Raw genomic sequence first — 18,018 nt, forward strand, 5'->3', positions numbered from 1 at the left:
GAATACTTGAATATCCCAGACATCCCGACGGGTTAACACTGGGATAACCCGGAAAATAAATAGGATCAAATGGGACATACTGCGAAAGTATACTTTGAAATAGCGTCACTTTTTATTGTAAAATCAATTGCCAGAAGTATATTGACATTTCCTTTTAACCCAGATTAATACAGTTTTATAAACAAACGAGTAAGAACACTGAAACAAAATTGGTCTCAAACCTAACAGTTCATTAAGCAAATTATGAAACTAGCATTGCCATTAAACAGAAATTGATACACATCTCAAGTAAAACCAACTATTACTAATTCATTAATTGCCCACGAAATTACAGACACAAGAAAAAGACATTTGTCCCTAATGAGAAATGCGTACAACCATAGAAATATCAGTATAAGGATATAGGTTCTGTTTGAGTTATAACAAAACAAAAATAAGAAAATAATCACTTTCATTGTCTTCTATAGACGAAATTCTTGGACGTAAGCTTCATTGGAGAATTATGATTACAGAATATAATTATTTGCTATATTAGACATTGATCTTCGAATTTCCTGAAATTAAAGGTTAGTGTATTTGACATTTTAATTCCCATTTAATCAGTGATTCCATTGCAAATAAAATAAATTGAAACATGCCCACGCAATCATGAATTCACAGCATTAAAAAACTCAATATCGGAATCAATTTTAAGTAGCTATAGCCTCTGAACGTTATAATCAGCTTCTAGATTAATGAAGGCCAAGGTTTACACGTGGATAGAACTTTCCTTCCCATTTCACTACTAAGAATTTTTCTCATGCAATAATTAATTTTTTAACACGTTCCTCTTTTCTAAATTTGAAGAATCTCCATAAAAATGTCATTTATACTATTACAAAATTAAATTAATTAAATTAATTAACGCTCAAGACTAAAAAAACTTATGCAATGTAAATTATCACTCGATGCAAGCATATCGAATGATGTAATCGCAGTGAAAGTAGAATGATTAAAAAAAGGCTTCTTTCTTGTTTCCAGATACGGACTTTTAGGCGCTAGTGGCTGTGGAAAAACTACCTTACTCTCTTGTCTTGTGGGAAGGAGACGATTAAATTCAGGTGAAATATGGGTATTAGGTGGAAAACCGGGTACGAAGGGTTCCGGAGTGCCTGGGAAGCAAGTAGGTTATATGCCGCAAGAAATTGCACTTTATGGAGAATTTACAATCAGGGAAACCATGATGTACTTTGGCTGGATCTTCGGCATGTGCACCGCAGAAATCGTCGAAAGGTTACGATTTCTCCTCCAGTTCCTCGACCTTCCTTCACAAAATCGAATGGTCAAAAATCTTAGGTGAGCTGCCTTTTAAAATATTTCTATGTATTTACAGTCATCATCTTCTTTTGTCAGATTCTTTTTACTTTTCAGAAATTTTCTTCGGCTTTCTTCCATTCCAAAACAAATCTTACTCAATTTTCTGAAATGGATTAGATAATAAATCAGTATTTGATTAGAAGATCAATAATTCAATCTAAAACTCAAACAATTTTTTTTAAATAGAAACTGGATAATCCATATTTAAAACAATTCTAATTGTGAAATTAAAATATTGTAATTAATATTTGCACCAAAGCAACTACATTTTAATTGGAAAAATACAAGTTTACAACATATAATGTAGGATTCTAGCTTGGAAGCACTCGAAATTTAAATTGTGAAAATTTAAAGTCTTCCAATTATTTTAAGTCTTTTTGAAGCTTTTGAGAATTCCTTGAAATTCTTAAAACAATCCTTAAATCTTTCCAATTTTTTAAAATCCTTTCAAATAGTTGAAATAGATTCAAAATTCCTTGAAAACTTTCAAGCAACCCTTACATCTTTTCATCTTTTTTAAATCCATTCAAATTCGGAAATCATTTGAAAATTCTTTGAAATGTTTTGAAATATCCTAATATTTTCAATTCTTTAAAATCTTATGAAATTCCTCATGAAAATCCTATGAAATTACATGAAATCTGATATTTCCTGAAGTCCTGGAAAATATATTAAAATACCTTGTAAGATTTTAAAATCCCTCAAAATCATTTAAATCCCAGGAAATCTGATAAAATGTTTTGGAAATCTTTGGAAATATCCTAAAACTTTATAGGCACCATAAAATCCTTCCATATCTTCCGAAATTCTAGGCAATTCTTTAAAACCCAATGCAAATTTTTTTAAATCGCTTAAAATCATTTAAACACTTGAAAATTAAAAAATACATTTTTAATTTTAAAAATTCGTAATCCCTTGAAGATTTAATCCTCTTGAAATCTCTTGAAACTATTTAAAAGTTTTGAAATTTTTTAAATCCTTCTGCATACTTCATATTGTTGAAATCTATTAAGAATTCCCTGAAATGTTGTAAAATACCCTAAAATCTGTATAATCCTTTTGAACGCCTTTAAATGATTGAAATCTATCATTTGAATTTCTAAAAATACACTAAAATCTTAAGAAAAACAGTCTAGCATACTTCAAATCATTAAAATTTTTTGAAATCTCTTATAACTTATTAAAGATATTGCAAATTGCTTGTAATTTAAAAAAATTCCCTAAAATATTTTAAATCCTTTAAAATCCCTTCAAATTAATTAATTTTGTTAAAAATTTATATTAATGCTTTGAATTTTAATTTCAAGTTTTAAATATTGATGCGGGAAATTTTAATTTAATTTATATCCAATTTAAAAGCTATTTCACAGATAGGAACAGTATGAAAATTGAGTACAGATTATTTTTTTTAGTTCTAAAAATCTTGTTTACATCTAAGACTTTGGCAGTTGAGAAACGATTCATAAATATGTTTGATTAAATTTTCGGGTTTAAGTTGAAAATAAACTATTATGATATAAAAATAATGACTAACCATATTTATCGTTTCAGTGGCGGTCAACAAAGACGAGTCTCTTTTGCCGTAGCTCTAATGCACGATCCAGAACTTTTAATACTGGACGAACCGACAGTAGGTGTAGATCCTCTTTTAAGACAAAGGTAAGTACCAATATTTTATCCAATCTTGTAAATAAACTTCTGCAGGACCAGAATTCATAAAATTAAAGGTTAGAAAAATAGAACCCAGCCTTTGAATTTTTTTACAATTTAGGAATAATTTTATGATTTTAAGAAAGTCGATGACTAATCATATTAATATCAGTTAAGACAGGTTAAGTAAATAAAATAAAATTTTTTATATTAAAGATATTAACGTTAAAATAGAAAAGATATATAGGCGAAAGGAACCTTTCCATCACGTACGAGTATATCAGCAATTTGGGAAGAAAAAAAAGACGAATTCCTAATGTATCTTTATCTGATGTTAATTTATTTTCCGACGAAGAATTAGATTAATAGATTATTAGTTCGCTTTGAAAATACCGACTTGAATAGATCTATACTTCTTTATTTTTTCCTCGATTTACAAAACTAAAACTTCAGAATCTTTACTCGTAAAAAAAAACATTTCTTTACAGCACTCGAGTTAATGATGCAAATATAAATTAATGCAAAAATTAAGTTTACCTATAAAAAAAAAGATCAAAGAGTACTATCCCAATGACGTCAACGCCATACAACGGCCATCACGATGCAAAACCACTCGAGGTTTTGTGACCGACCGTGAAGTACCAGTTCTTCAAACACGAAAAATGATCAAAAAGCATTCAGTTTACCTTTTAAATCTTACTTTCCTGGACTTTAAAACATAAATTATTTCTTAAAGTTCCAAATTTTCCACTGTACTTATCCTAAAAGTTAAAACAGATAATTTTTTTAAATAAGAAAAAGATCAGCTTCAAACAAATTAAAAGTATCAAAAAATCACACCAGTATTTTAAGAAACTCAAGATACTTGAACAAATCTTGCAGCTGTGTTTACCACGTTCAATTTTTTGAAATGAAAACAACTTCGAGAATACATTTACCTAGATTATAATTTTTTATTTTTATTATTCGTATCACGAACTTTTATTACCCACATCACCTCAATCTGGGGTAGAGTTTATTCTTCAGAAACGTCAATCTAGTCGGGAAAATATTATTATGAGAGCGACGAAATTTAAAACTAAGTAGCATTCGCATAACGGCCAACATTCTAATTTAATCCTTAAACTAGTTTTATAATCAAAACGAATAAAAATTTTCCTCATAAACTTTTGCTGATATTTTTACTCCAACTTTTTTATGAAATGGATAAATTAATCGTTTAAACAAACTCTGCCTTCAGATTTACGTCCGACGTACAATTGATTCGTATTCCCTTCTAACTGAAATCTATTGCATTCTGTATGTCTCCTAAACGAATCCTTTTCATTATTTTCTTATTTGAAGATACTAGATTCTTTCCAACTATAATATAGAATGTCAATAAAATGTACTTAATCTTTGTTTAAATGGGTAAATAAAATCATTTTGTCGAATATTTTCAAGTCAGTAATCTATAAAATTACTTTTATTAAAAAATAAATTGATCTGCCACCTGGCAAAATTTTAAGATAGTCTAAGAAATAAATAAGCAACTCGGATTTCGGTTTCCAATATCGGTTTCAATTCGGTTTTAACTTTTTTTCATTCAATAACATAACTTTGCTCGCGCAACTAGGAAAATTATGACATTAAGATTATGAACCTTCTTCCTGATTGAAAATAAAAATATATATATATTTGATTATATGCCGCGATGCGAACGATGAACGTCGGTAGTAACGCGCATAAACTATTCCGATTTGCAATAGTAAAAGTCGCTTTTACTGGACGTAACAGTGTTCGACTTCCTTTTATTGTTACGAATCTACAGTAGTAGAAAACAGTCATCCGTAAAATTATTTCTTGCACCACTTTATAAGCATTTTTCAAATAAACGAGGGTTCAAAAATGTTTTGGGCATTTCAAAGGAATCTCAGACAATAAAAATGATTGCAGATGATTTCTAAACTTTCTTTCTCTTGAATTACAATATGCAAAAATAATATATTCAAACTGACTCAATCCTAAAGCTTTCAAAGTTGAAAGTTAAAACTCGAACATTTGAATGCGTCTAGGTATTAAATATTAAGAATTTCTATGAGGCCTCATATATTTAAAAGAATTAAAATATCTCAAAGCCTTTGAATCTGAAAGCAAATAAATATGGTGCCTTTTGATTAAAAAATCGAAATTCTTTAAATAAATTAATCATTTGAAGCCTATGTATAAATTTTATTTTTAATTAAAGTATTGTGAATATCGAATAAAATTTTGTTATCCAAACTATATCCAGTAAAGTTTATTCACGCACAGAAGTAAATTTTGACCCACACCTGGTTCATCACAGAAGCAAACAAGGGAATCAATTCTTCTCTGTCATGAAATATTTATGATCTCTTCCTTTTTTGTCATTCAGAGTGCAATACGTGTACCTTTAATTAGTGCCACGACCTGAAGAAAAAAAAGAGTTCAAAGAATTAACTCGGAATGAGGAAAAAATACTAAAGAAAAAAAAGGAGCAAAGGAAATTTTGTAATTCCTAGAATCTGTTTTCGAACAATCTCGAAAAATATATATAAGAAGAAAAAGGAGTAGAATGATGCGCCACAAGGAAAATGCAAAATTAAAGGAAAACAATGAAAAAGTAGTGAGACAGAGTTATAGTCTGCAAGAGATCAAAAATGATGAGAAAATAATTTGCAGAACATACTTGAGGAAAAATAATTTTAAAAAGTAGGGAAGAAATAGACACAAAAGAAAGATAAAAAAGTCCTATTAGAATCAATTAAAAAGAATAAATAATATTCTCATCAGGCTCCTAACTGATGTTTAAATAATAGAGCCTATATTACGTAAGATCTGTGGAAAATTAGATACAAGAAGCATGTGCGAGTTGGAAGTTTTTAGCGAGATTATGAAGATCAGGTGTCAAGGTACAGAAACACTTTGGAATAAAAGAAAATGATGAAAAAACTCTCGTATCGTGCAAAACAGATCGTTAATAAAACATGAGTTCTTTAGGTCGATCTGACTTCTTCCCATCATTCAGAATTATTATAATATTCATACTGGAGATCTCAAACCTTTTTTCAAAGAAAAAAAATATATAAAAAATCTTATTTTTGTGAGATTTATACTTTACAAATGACGATTAAAACAAAAACAAAATTAAGTTTAGAAATCTTTTGAAAATATTATAAATGAAATGAATTTATCCAGTTCTTAAATTTTTTAGATATTATTTTATACAATTGGGAGGAGTTGAGAGTTTTTCTAAACTAATAGATATGATGGATATTATAAAACTTATAAAATGTTATGTACAGTGTAAATCGAATTACTCAGTTTAAAATAACATTTTCAAACTAGTTTGCATGTAATACGTAAAATCTTTAACGCACTTTAAAACGGTTGGTAGAATTAAAAAATAATTAATCCGAAAAATTAAAGAAACTGATTCAGAATATTCTGTAAAAGATAATATATTACAAATAATATGAAAATTGTCGCCTGCTGTATTTTAAGATCAAATTCTTGTTTGTATATTTGAAACATTAAATTGTCCCCCTTACGTGGAAATTATCTATCGTTGATTTTCAAGTTATAATTTGGCACTATAGATTAAGATGATTGAATGTGATAGAATGTGATGGCACAATCTAAAAATCAATTACTTTTAATGACTTAGTTTCAAGATCCTGATTTAAGAATACTTCAATTTTTATACAAAGTTTTGAATCATTCAATTTTTAACGTTACAAGTTTGAATTGTTTAATTTTGAAAATGGCAATGACTTTTGTTTTAACATAAAACACTTTGTTAGTAAAAAATCTATCCAATCATTTCAAATGTTTTTTGATACTACATATCATAGTTATTAATAATACATTTATCACATTGAAAATGTCTAGAATTTCAATTAAAAATTATAGTTGTGAATACAAAATTTTGAAGTAATTTAATTTTTGAGGCCTTCAAACTGAGGTTATAGTTCCAAATAAAATATTAAAAATTTAAGGACAATTTCACTGTAAAAACTTTCAAAATTACAAAATTTCATATAAAAAGCCTTGAAGGTCAGTTTAAAAAATTTTAATTTTAGACTTAAATATTCTACATTATTTGGCTTCAATTTTAAACGCACAAAATTAAATAGTTAAAAATAAATGCAAAACAATGGAAAATTAGAAAAATCATTTCTGAAATTCATGTTTTAACAATGAGAATATTTTAGAACCATGAATTGCAAATTAAATTATGTTTTTATTTTAAAATGTTCTAAAATATTAAGCGTTTCAAATTCAATCTGATTTTGCATTCCTTTTTTTTTTAATTTTTAATTTTGAATATTATATCTTAAAATTGTCCGATTCTTAGTTGAAGATTATTTTTAAAAGAGAAATAATTTAAAAATTAAAAATATTTGATAGGAAAGTTTCAAGAATGAATAATAATTTAAAAAGAAGTGTTAAAGATTAAAGGATTTGAAATTAAAAAGTTAAAAATTATGTTTTGATACAATTAAAATAGATCCAAATTAAACTATCTGAAAGGGGAAGGCCTCCTCTCGACATTCTCTTGTTTATGAGACTATTATCAATCTATAGTACCTCAAAAATAATTAGACACATGTCCCGGCTTCTTTGTAAATGGGCCCTCGTCAGCGCCGGATTCACATTTTTCGGGGCCTAGGGCTAAACCTCGAAGGGGCCTTCTTATGGGCAGAGAAAATCCCAATTTTGCTGTAACGTACGTAATTTCGGGGGCCAGGGGCACTAGCCCACCGTGCCCCTTGGTAAATCCGGCGCTGGCCCTCGTTTAAGAATTATGCGTGTTTGAAAATCACCGTCGCCGCGGCTGCCGAACGTGTACCGAGTCGCGCGTGGTTGCTTCCACCAAAACGTCGCGCATGTCAGCGAATACGCTGCCGTTGTTTCAAATCAATGTTTCGACATTTCTTTTTTAATTATTTTTCACATTTTAAACATATCAAATTATAATTTTTTGATGATTCCCTGCGATTAAAATTATTTTCTTTCAAAAATAGTTAAATTATTGAAAAATAAATATCAGGCAGGCACTTTTCGATTAATTTATTTGTATAATCGTAATTTATTATTCTTTACATATTTTTCGGTGATAATCACCGTAGAAACAATTTAAAAATAACGTTTTCCGACAACCAGTACATTTTATAAACGCAACCCCATTGCAATGGCAGCTTTCTCGAATTAGATTCAGGGGGTGCACGCTTAATTTGCGTTTAAAAAGGAAATTCTACCCAAAATTAATTATTAAGCATACCAAGTGTATTTAAACATGTCATTGAATACCGGAGAACTTTATTGGTGTTGGATAATGGAATTCATTTTTATGGCATCCTCGCGAGTGTTTATTTCCCGTTTTTCTTCTAATAAATTCGATCCATTTTGCAGTTTTTCTGTAATATTTTTTATTTGTCGATTAAAATAAACGTCATAGGGTTGACATAGAGGGGTGCAATTTTGAGGAATGTCTTCAACGGTGCAAGTTACCTCGTCTGATTCGTGCGTGAAGATGTCATTAAATGAACAAATCTGCTTGTCCTCCCCACGAATCAAGAAGTAATAAAAAATTATTTTCACATACATAGGATTTGAGGACTTTTTTCAGATACTTGATAAACTGTTGTTTTGTCAATTTTCCAGATTTCAAGCACGTCACGATAATATTCCTATATTCTTCTGTTAATTGTTCCACTGTTTTTGAGACCCTAGGGCCGAATTTATTTCCTGTTTCTTGGATGCATATAAAAACGTGCGGTAAAAGGGTTCCAGCGGCACTGTATTGGATTGTGTATGGATAGGTGGTTTTGTTTAAATTATGCTTTTGCGCTAGGACTGTTTTTGAGCCTTGGAAATCAAGTGAAAGATCCATAACCATTTCGTATCGACAACCGGACTGATCTGTGTTAATTAAGTATTCTAGCGGATATTTCTTGATCAATACTTGCGTTTGCCGTTAAAATTTTTCTGCGATTGCAACGATCTCGTCAAGGGAGGCAACGTCATCTTAGTGATGAATTTTGTAACTTTTCGTTGCTTTATCCGCTACTTTCGTAGATATTGCCCATTGCTGTAGGATTCTTGTTGTGGCCTATGAATATTTATGTTTTATTACAATCTATGTGGACTTGCTTTTGTAAATCAAATAATTTTAAAGAAGAAATATTATTTTTGTCCTTTTAAAAGCACATCTACGTTAGATAATATGTTTATTTTTCCTTTGTTGAAATTCTTTTGGTGGATATTTATTGCATTCATATACTGTAATTCGGGTGTTTTTGGGCGAAAGCCACAGTATTTCATTTGTATTCGAGTGTAATATGCTTGAAATTCGCCGGGGGTTCAAAGACGTCTTTTTAAGCGTCATCATCCCCTTTATTCGTACACCTAAAATAAGATAATCCGCAAATTATTTGACTACGGTCATTCTTACGGATACATGGAATGTACTTTAATAAAAGAATCTTTTAAATTTGGCAAAAAATGCGAATTTGAACCTGGCTGTTCTTCCAAAAAATCAGATCTTCCACCGTCGAGAGGATATTTTCACTGGAGAAATGGATGACATTGTCCTTCAACGCCTTACCGATGTAACTTGCAGAACGGTCGATTTCATATAGATGTTCGGGAGCAAGAACCTTCTTTTCTTCCAATAAAGACCAGGCGACTTTCAAAAGGCAACACTGTTGTAATTATTTTCACCACTGTTGCTCGCGAAATTATGTTCGCAGAGAGATGGACTATTCACTGCGGCTACGGAAAGAATGAGAATCGACGAGCGGGGCAGCTAGGCCGACTCTCTCCACTCTTCAATGAATCGTGACAATAGGTCCGAAACTGGAATTAGGAAAACAGAATAAATATCAGAAAAACAGAATAAATACAAACACTCATTTTTTCCGACTTTGACCGCAGATGTCTCTTTTTACGTTATAAAATTTAACACATTGCTTCTGATGTGCGTAACAAGCCTCCCTGATATTTATTTCCCAATAATTGGTCTATTTTTGAAAAAAAAAATTAATCGCAGGGGTAGCATCAAAAGATGATTATTTAACATGTTTACAATTCGAAAAATAATAAAAAATGTCGTCAAAATAATTTAAACCATTAGCAGCGTGATCGCTATGCGGGCTCTTTACCGCTCCACCGGCGGCGCTTTGGTGAAAGCAACCGCGCGCGACTCGGTACACGTTTGGCAGCAACGGCGACCGTGATTTTTAAACGCTCATAATTCTTAAACAAGGGCCCACTTACAAAGAAGCCGGGACATGTGTCTAATTATTTTTGAGGCACTATCGATTGATAATAGTCTCATACACAAGAAAATGTCGAGAGGAGGCCTTCCCCTGTGAAATTTGTACGTTAGAAATTAAATCATTACTTTAATTTAGAATAGTTATAATTTTAGATTTAAATTTTCATGTTCAACGTTAACTATTCAGAGTTTCCGTTCATAGTTTTTAATTTTGCAATTAAAATTGAAGTGGTGGAATTTTTACAAGTATTCTTAATGTCTCTCGTTTAAAACTGTTCAAAATTTCGTTTTATTAAGAACTTTTGATAGAGTCATTCAATTTAAAGGCAAAGATTTATAATTGACAATTGTCCGATTTTTAATGGTGAAAAATGGTGGACTTATTTTTTAATTTTAGACATATTTGTTTATTTAGTTTTTAAGTTAAATTATAATTTGCTAATGTAATAATAATTTGAAATTATGTAATTTCAGCAGATTTGATTTTCAAAAATTCATTTCAGTTTTTTATTTAAAATAGTACAATTTTATTCGGTTCAAATAAAAAATTATTTGAATTACAAATTTTTTATTTTGAATTATTCAATAATACAATATTAATTCCTTTGGATTTTAAATCATCCAACTTTCAAAATTCGTATCTGAAAATATTTAATTTATATAATGTCTCGAAATTTTGAGAGGTTATGTTTCAGAACTTTTCAATTTCAAACACTTTCAAATTTAATTTATCCAAATTTGAGCGCTTTTAGTTTAAAATGATACAAATTCAAATCCTTTTCATTCAAAATATTTCCCTTTCTTTCAAAGTTTTCCCTAATCTAAAATAGTTTGAATTTGAACGTTTTCCATTCAAAAACGTGCAATATATTTTGTTGAAATTTCAAGTGCTGGGAATTAAGAAATATTAATTATTGTTTAAAAACTGTATAAAACATCATATTTAAACATTTGTGTAATAATGGAGTTTTAAAAAGCTTATATTTTTATTATTAGAAAATAAAAACCCATAGACGTGAAAGTTTAAAATAAGCTTTGTGACGATAATCACAATAATATGAACATTATTTTTGCTTTTAGTATCTGGAATCACTTGGTTCAAATTACCAAAGATGGAAATAAAACAGTCATCATTACAACACATTATATCGAGGAAGCTAGACAAGCACACACGGTACGATTTTTCTAATATTTTATACAAATAAAATAATTTCCTGAGCAATTAAATAATATCCTAATTGCTTTATTAATCAAGCAATAAGTTTATGTTTTTTTCACTGTGAAAAATTTTATTTTTGAATTGATCAAAATTAATTCTTTTTTATAGATTGGTCTCATGAGGAGTGGGAGGTTATTGGCTGAGGAATCACCAAGAAATCTTCTCCAGATTTACAGCTGTGCCTCTCTCGAGGACGTTTTCCTAAAACTATCTAGAAAACAAGGACAATATGCCCCACCTACAGAACTCAATATTACCAATAATATTAGTCTCGTAAGTTGTATAATAAAAAATTGAAAAAAAATTTCAAATGTTTAAACCATAATTTAAAATGGCCAATCTCTCATTTTTCTCTAAATATAATAAAAAATAAAAATTGAGAAGAATGAACTTTGCTAACAGAAATATTGGTTCTAAACTCAGAAAACTGTGTTATTAAATATTTTTCTCATAACCTCAGGACAAGCATCATGGAAGAAACAGACCTTAGAATCTCTAAGTTATTCAGTCCTCGAGAGAATACCAATTTCTGTATTGTAAATTCTCTGATGCTATTTATAACTTTTAAAATTAAAATATTAGAATTTTCAGTTGGTAAATTTAAAAACGAAATACACTGTCAATCTATTGTCAAATTAATTCCTAGAACTGCATGATTTCAAATAAATTATTGACATTCTTCTTTACAAATTTGATATTCTATATCAAATTGGTTCCATTTTCAAAGAAGCATTTTCTAAAAAATCAACCTTTTCTGAATTGAGATTCTTCTGAAACATGGAATGAAGTGAAATAGAATATGAAATGTCTAACAGTCTGTAGATTAGATTAAATAGCTTTCAAATCTTTAATTTAATATTTCTTCCTTGGCTACTGCTTTCGTAATTAATAACTCTTGATCTCGTTCATCAACAGGCTTCTTTAAACTGGGGCAAAAAAGACGAACCAGTCTACGTTACGGAGGAGTCTGGAGTTGTTGGCCTCAACTTTCATCAGAGCAAAGAAGTCCTCATTCACGACACGACTAATGGAGTGGGAAGTCATTATGACGTAAGAGTTTGGGAACACAAACCCTCGTTAAAATTCTTTTTTACCAATCAAAAATTAGCTCCTTGGAAATTGTTCTTCAAAATTCATATCTTCCTTCTCCAACTCTTAAAAATCTACACATACACAATTTTTCAATTCACTACACTTATCTTCATTTCTCAATATCATCAAAAATTGAACTTCTACATCGATGAAAAATTTCCATTCAACTTCGGCCTTATGTTATTCGATTTGTCCTTAATACTGGACACAAGAAAGTTTCGAATGAATTGGTGATAATTTTTTTTTTTTTTTAATAGTCGAATGGCAAAAAACTGCCAGAAGTCAAGGTTGCCTCCACGGTAAGAATCTAGATACATTTTTTTTATTATACCATTAAGCAGAGTATATAACATTTTATGTAATATGTTATATAACTCTATATAACACCAGAGAGTATATAAAATCTCCATATACATAATTTCCCAATTCACGGAATTTTTTATATTCCGCAATCCTCAAAAATTGAACTTCTACCATCGAGAGAAAATTTACGTTCAACTTCAGCCTTATGCAATTTGATTTGACCTAAACATTCGACATGAGAATATTTCGATTTTTTTAATAGTTGAGTGACGAACGACCGCAAGAAGTCAAGGTTGATTCGATGGTAATAATGTGGATCCAATTTTTTTTTTATTCTCGTGTGGTTCTAGCCACATATAAAATTTTAGTCTCTATGCCTTAATCATCAAAAATTGAACTTCTACCATAGAAAGAAAATATGCAGTCAACTTCAGCCTTATGCCCTTTTATTTTACCTTAATATTCAACATAAGAAAATTTTAAATGAATTGGCAATATATATATATATATATATATATTTGGAATAGTCGAGTGGCAAACGACTGCCAGAAGTCGAGGTTGACTCCATGGTAAGAATCTGGATACAATTTTTTTTATCATACCATTAAACATAACTCGATCGGTGCTATCCGTAAACAACATTTTCAGACACTCAATTTCTCAATCCCCTATTTTTTAGACAACATTTATTAGTAAAAAATTAAAGTTCTAAGACTTAGATAATGTTTTCAGCCTATTCCCGCGGAAAGAATTTCTTAGCTAACTGATAATAAAAGAATTCATTTTTTTTAAATAGTTAAGTGGTAAACCACTGCCAGGAGTCAAGGATGATTCGACGGTGGAGTGCGAGGACTGCGACTTTTCCGATTGCTACAAGTTCACCACCACAGGGAAAATTAAGGCTCTCCTGCAGAAAAACTTTCTGCGAATGTGGAGAAACGTTGGGTAAGTTTTAAGAAAACGTTAAAATTTTTACTATTTTTTCAATATCTGCTTCAATAATGGACTAAATTCCTTCATTCTGACTTCTTTTATCAACAGTATACAATATGTATGTAAATCCACTCAGATTGTCCTCGCTCTGATTTTCGACTAAATAATAAGAAGACAAAGTAGAAAAAAGTAGATTTGGCTATAGAAGAAAAAAATTCCCGATCCTAAATAAAATTCCCGGGGTTTTCTCGCGTTTTTTTTCAAATTCGTGGACCGCTATGCACCCTATAAATACCTAATACTTAAAAAATTGTAACGTCTAAAATTTAACAGAAACTTGAATCTTGGAAACTTTCGAAGTTTGACATTTTTTTATAACAATCAAAGTTTTCAGTTTAAAATTGGATAATTTTGAACGTTTTATATTGTATAATTTTTAACGTTTTAAATTGTAATCTGTTTTAATGATCCATTGTGGAACGTTCTTAATTTAAGATTGTTCAACCGTAACTTACAATCTAAAAGAACTTCAGGGAATTGATTTTTAAAAATTTAAACGTGACTGCTTTAAAACCTATTAAGAAAGTCTCACTCAGAATTCATTAAATTTTACAAGATGGAACAATATAAATTTAAAACTCTAGAGTAAAAAATTTGACAGTTTTTACATTTAATGTTGAAGGCCTATACAGTTTTATGTTTGTGTATTTTTATGTTTTTAAATTTATAATTGTTTCATTTTGAACGAATTGAATAAAAAAATATTTAGTATTAAAAATTGTAAAAATAAAATTCTCAATTTCGAATAATTTAATCTGAAATTATACCTTTAATTAAAAAAATGAAGCAATTTTTAATATTTTAATTTGAAATTATTTAATGTCTAAGGTTTAAAAGTTTACATTACTCAATCATTAACCTTTAATTTACCAGCTTACTTAAAAAATGTAATTAAAGAATTTTTCTTAACAACAATTATTTATTTTAAATTATGTAATCTATTAAGTTCCCATCGATAAAGATTAAATTTTATCCATAATATTTATAATATTTATCACATTAAATTAATTTATTTAAAAAGATTACTTCTTAAATTATACAATTTTGAAAGCATTTAATTGAAATAGCTCAGTTTTGAAACCTATTGATTTGAAATTATGAAGTATTGAACGTTACAATTTTTAATTGCCTTGTTGAATTGCGCTCCAATAAAAATATTGTATTCTAAACTTCAAATTAAAAATTAAAAATTGCTAAATTATTTAAACTTGAAAAAATGGAAAAACAAAACAGAATAGGGTGAAATAAGGAAACATGGGAACGAAGCTAATTTAAAATTGTAAGAAGTGATCGTACTTTAATAATTACCTTCAAACGGCGTAATTTGTTATATGTAGGGTAAATTTGGACATTCCTAAATTCATCGTTTAAATTACTTAAGGTGGTTTTAACAAGAACCTAGAACCAGTTAAGGCTTAAATTGATTCTATATTCTGGTTAAGTAATGTAAACTATTTAGGAATTTCAGAATTCACCCCACATGTCCGAAGTTAGCCCGCTTGACGTTACCAAAAGTAACTTTCCAAAAAGTAAAAAATCAGTTTAATCAAGCTTAAGGAAAGCATCTAAAATTGAACATTAAACATTAAGTTAATTGTAATTGATTACAGAGTGATGTTGTTCATATTCGCCCTGCCAGTAATGCAAGTCATCCTCTTTTGTCTGGCAATCGGGAGAGACCCCACGGGACTAAAGCTGGCCATAGTCAATCATGAGATGTTCTACGAAAACATGACTTGTCCAGTTTACAAAGACTGCCAATTTAAATTTCTTAGCTGTCGATATTTAGATTTTCTCGATAACACAACGATGGTGAAAGTAAGTCTTCATTTTTAAGGTCTAGTTAAAGAAACTTTAAACTTGATTATTTATTTGTTACCCCTTTTTTAAAAGGAATATTATCCGGATCCTGAAACAGCCTTAGAAGCAGTACGGAGAGGTCAGGCTTGGGGGACACTTTATTTCACAGAAAACTTCACCGATGCTCTAGTTGCTAGAATGACTTTGGGGAAAGAAGCCGATGATGAAACTCTGGATTCTAGTGAAATAAGAGTATGGCTCGACATGTCCAGTAAGTTGAGAAGAAATTAATATTTAGGCTCTATCGAAAAACATTTGGATTCTGCAAGATTATTGCAATTTAAATTAAATGTATTTGTACTAATTTGTCAATTTATATAATTCCAGATCAGCAAATCGGTCTCATGCTGGCAAGAAATCTTCAATATGCCTATCGAGATTTTGCACAGGATTTACTGAAAGCTTGTGATCAGAATACAAAACTGGCAGATGTACCGATTCAATTCTTAAAGCCAATTTATGGAACAAATGAACCTAGCTTCACAGATTTCGTGGCTCCTGGTGTTATTTTAACGTGAGAATAATGTTCTAGATAAATACTTGGTTTTGCAATTTTTAACTTAGCTTTTTTAGTTTCCCTAGGAAAAAAGCGATGATTTCTCACCAATATTTTTCCTGTTTTATAGGATCGTTTTCTTCTTGGCTGTTGCCCTGACTTCATCAGCTCTTATCATCGAAAGGATGGAAGGTTTGCTGGATAGAAGTTGGGTCGCTGGTGTATCCCCCGGGGAAATTCTTTTCTCTCATGTTGTTACCCAATTTGTCGTGATGTGTGGACAAACCGCCTTGGTTCTTATTTTCATGATCATTGTCTTCGGAGTCGAATGTAAAGGCGAAATTGGTTTTGTCATCATCCTCACGATTCTTCAAGGCTTGTGCGGCATGTGCTTCGGTAAGAAAAAATCTGCAAAATAAAACATAAATCATTATAAAAGTATAAACAATTGGGCAGCTAATGCAGTTTTTTCCATTTAATTTAAAAACAAATTATTTTTTTCGTTGTAATATATTTTAAGATATAAGCTAGATATTTGATTGAGTGTTTAATATCGTTTTTTATGTAATTCTATAACACTAATTTTATTTATATTTAAAACTATGAAATATTTAAAACTGAATTTATTAGAAAACCGATCAACATTGCGATAGCAATTGCTTGCGTAAATAGAGTCGTTTTGCGAGTGTTTTCGTATATAACATTTAAGTATATATAGGTATGGTGTTATTGTGCAATACGACTTTCATTATGAATGTAATGTTAATTACCACAAATTGATATAAGGCATTTTCGAAGTTCTGCTTCTCTGGTTCACTCAAATCTATTTCTTCATTTCTGCTACCCAGATGACTAATTAAATTTCAAATAGCCAAAGAGAAATTCATATCATTTACCTACAATGGTATTTAGAATTTTTCTATAATTTTTGTTACTTTTAATTTATTCAGGTTTTGTGATCTCAGCGATTTGCGAACTCGAGAGAAATGCCATTCAACTAGCTCTAGGCAGTTTTTATCCAACTCTGCTTCTCAGCGGTATGTATTTTATTTTTGGTAAATGAATCAAAATGAAATTTCAAGGTGTCCCTTAAAACAAAAAATGAACCCCATTTAATATATAAATTACACAAAATTCCACACGTTAAAAAAATTGAAATAAAAGTCATCCAAATTTCTTAAAATATAATTGTGATATTATTTTACACTAAAAAGAACAATTTAAAACTCTTGAACAAGGGTTTTCAGATTTTTTAAATCTTCACTTTACCCAAATTTAAATAAAAATTATTTAGAATAATTATAAATAATGTATATAAGTTTCAAATACTTGGAAATTCCCTTCAATTTTAAAATTATATAAATTAAAAATCTTTCGAATATCAAGATTCCCTAAGTGGAAATTTCTAAAATTCTAAAAAAAATCTTTAAACATGCCTTAATAAAATTCTTTTTCTAACAAATGTCATTTAAATGACTATAGAACTTTAAAATTGTTGGCTTTTTAAAAAAACTTTGATTTTCGAAATTGGAATTAATTTATATTTGAAACCATGCAAATTGAATTTCTAAAACCCTTTGCAAAAAAGGGAGTTGCTTTCAAATCTCCTGACTTTAGATGCAATTCTGGAAACCATCCAACCAGTTGTAAAGTTAAAAGCTTTCTGATTGAAAACTTGTTAAATTTTTTAATATTTTAAAGCCTCAGAAATTCTCGAATATTACATATAGACGCCTTGAAACATAGGGTATGAATTAGAAACAAAAT

At 29.5% G+C, this 18,018-nt stretch overlaps 1 protein-coding gene across 3 annotated transcripts in view; it reads left to right on the plus strand.

Annotated features, from left to right (window-relative positions):
- The window catches only part of LOC117168145 (ABC transporter G family member 23), a 116,909-nt gene that overhangs the window by 96,096 nt on the left and 2,795 nt on the right, over positions 1-18,018 (plus strand). For 2 of the 3 annotated variants that reach the window (XM_033353565.1, XM_033353568.1), the window contains exons 3-14: positions 1,021-1,335; positions 2,908-3,015; positions 11,369-11,462; positions 11,616-11,780; positions 12,423-12,557; positions 12,857-12,898; positions 13,699-13,847; positions 15,506-15,713; positions 15,789-15,966; positions 16,083-16,269; positions 16,382-16,647; positions 17,202-17,288. In XM_033353565.1, the coding sequence (XP_033209456.1) occupies positions 1,021-1,335; positions 2,908-3,015; positions 11,369-11,462; positions 11,616-11,780; positions 12,423-12,557; positions 12,857-12,898; positions 13,699-13,847; positions 15,506-15,713; positions 15,789-15,966; positions 16,083-16,269; positions 16,382-16,647; positions 17,202-17,288 (1,934 nt within the window). The remainder of the gene's footprint in view (positions 1-1,020; positions 1,336-2,907; positions 3,016-11,368; positions 11,463-11,615; positions 11,781-12,422; positions 12,558-12,856; positions 12,899-13,698; positions 13,848-15,505; positions 15,714-15,788; positions 15,967-16,082; positions 16,270-16,381; positions 16,648-17,201; positions 17,289-18,018) is intronic. The other variant, XM_033353566.1, reaches the window with a different exon arrangement.

The sequence above is a fragment of the Belonocnema kinseyi genome, chromosome 2 (genome assembly GCF_010883055.1).
Source record: "Belonocnema kinseyi isolate 2016_QV_RU_SX_M_011 chromosome 2, B_treatae_v1, whole genome shotgun sequence".
In the NCBI taxonomy this organism is placed as follows: domain Eukaryota; kingdom Metazoa; phylum Arthropoda; class Insecta; order Hymenoptera; family Cynipidae; genus Belonocnema; species Belonocnema kinseyi.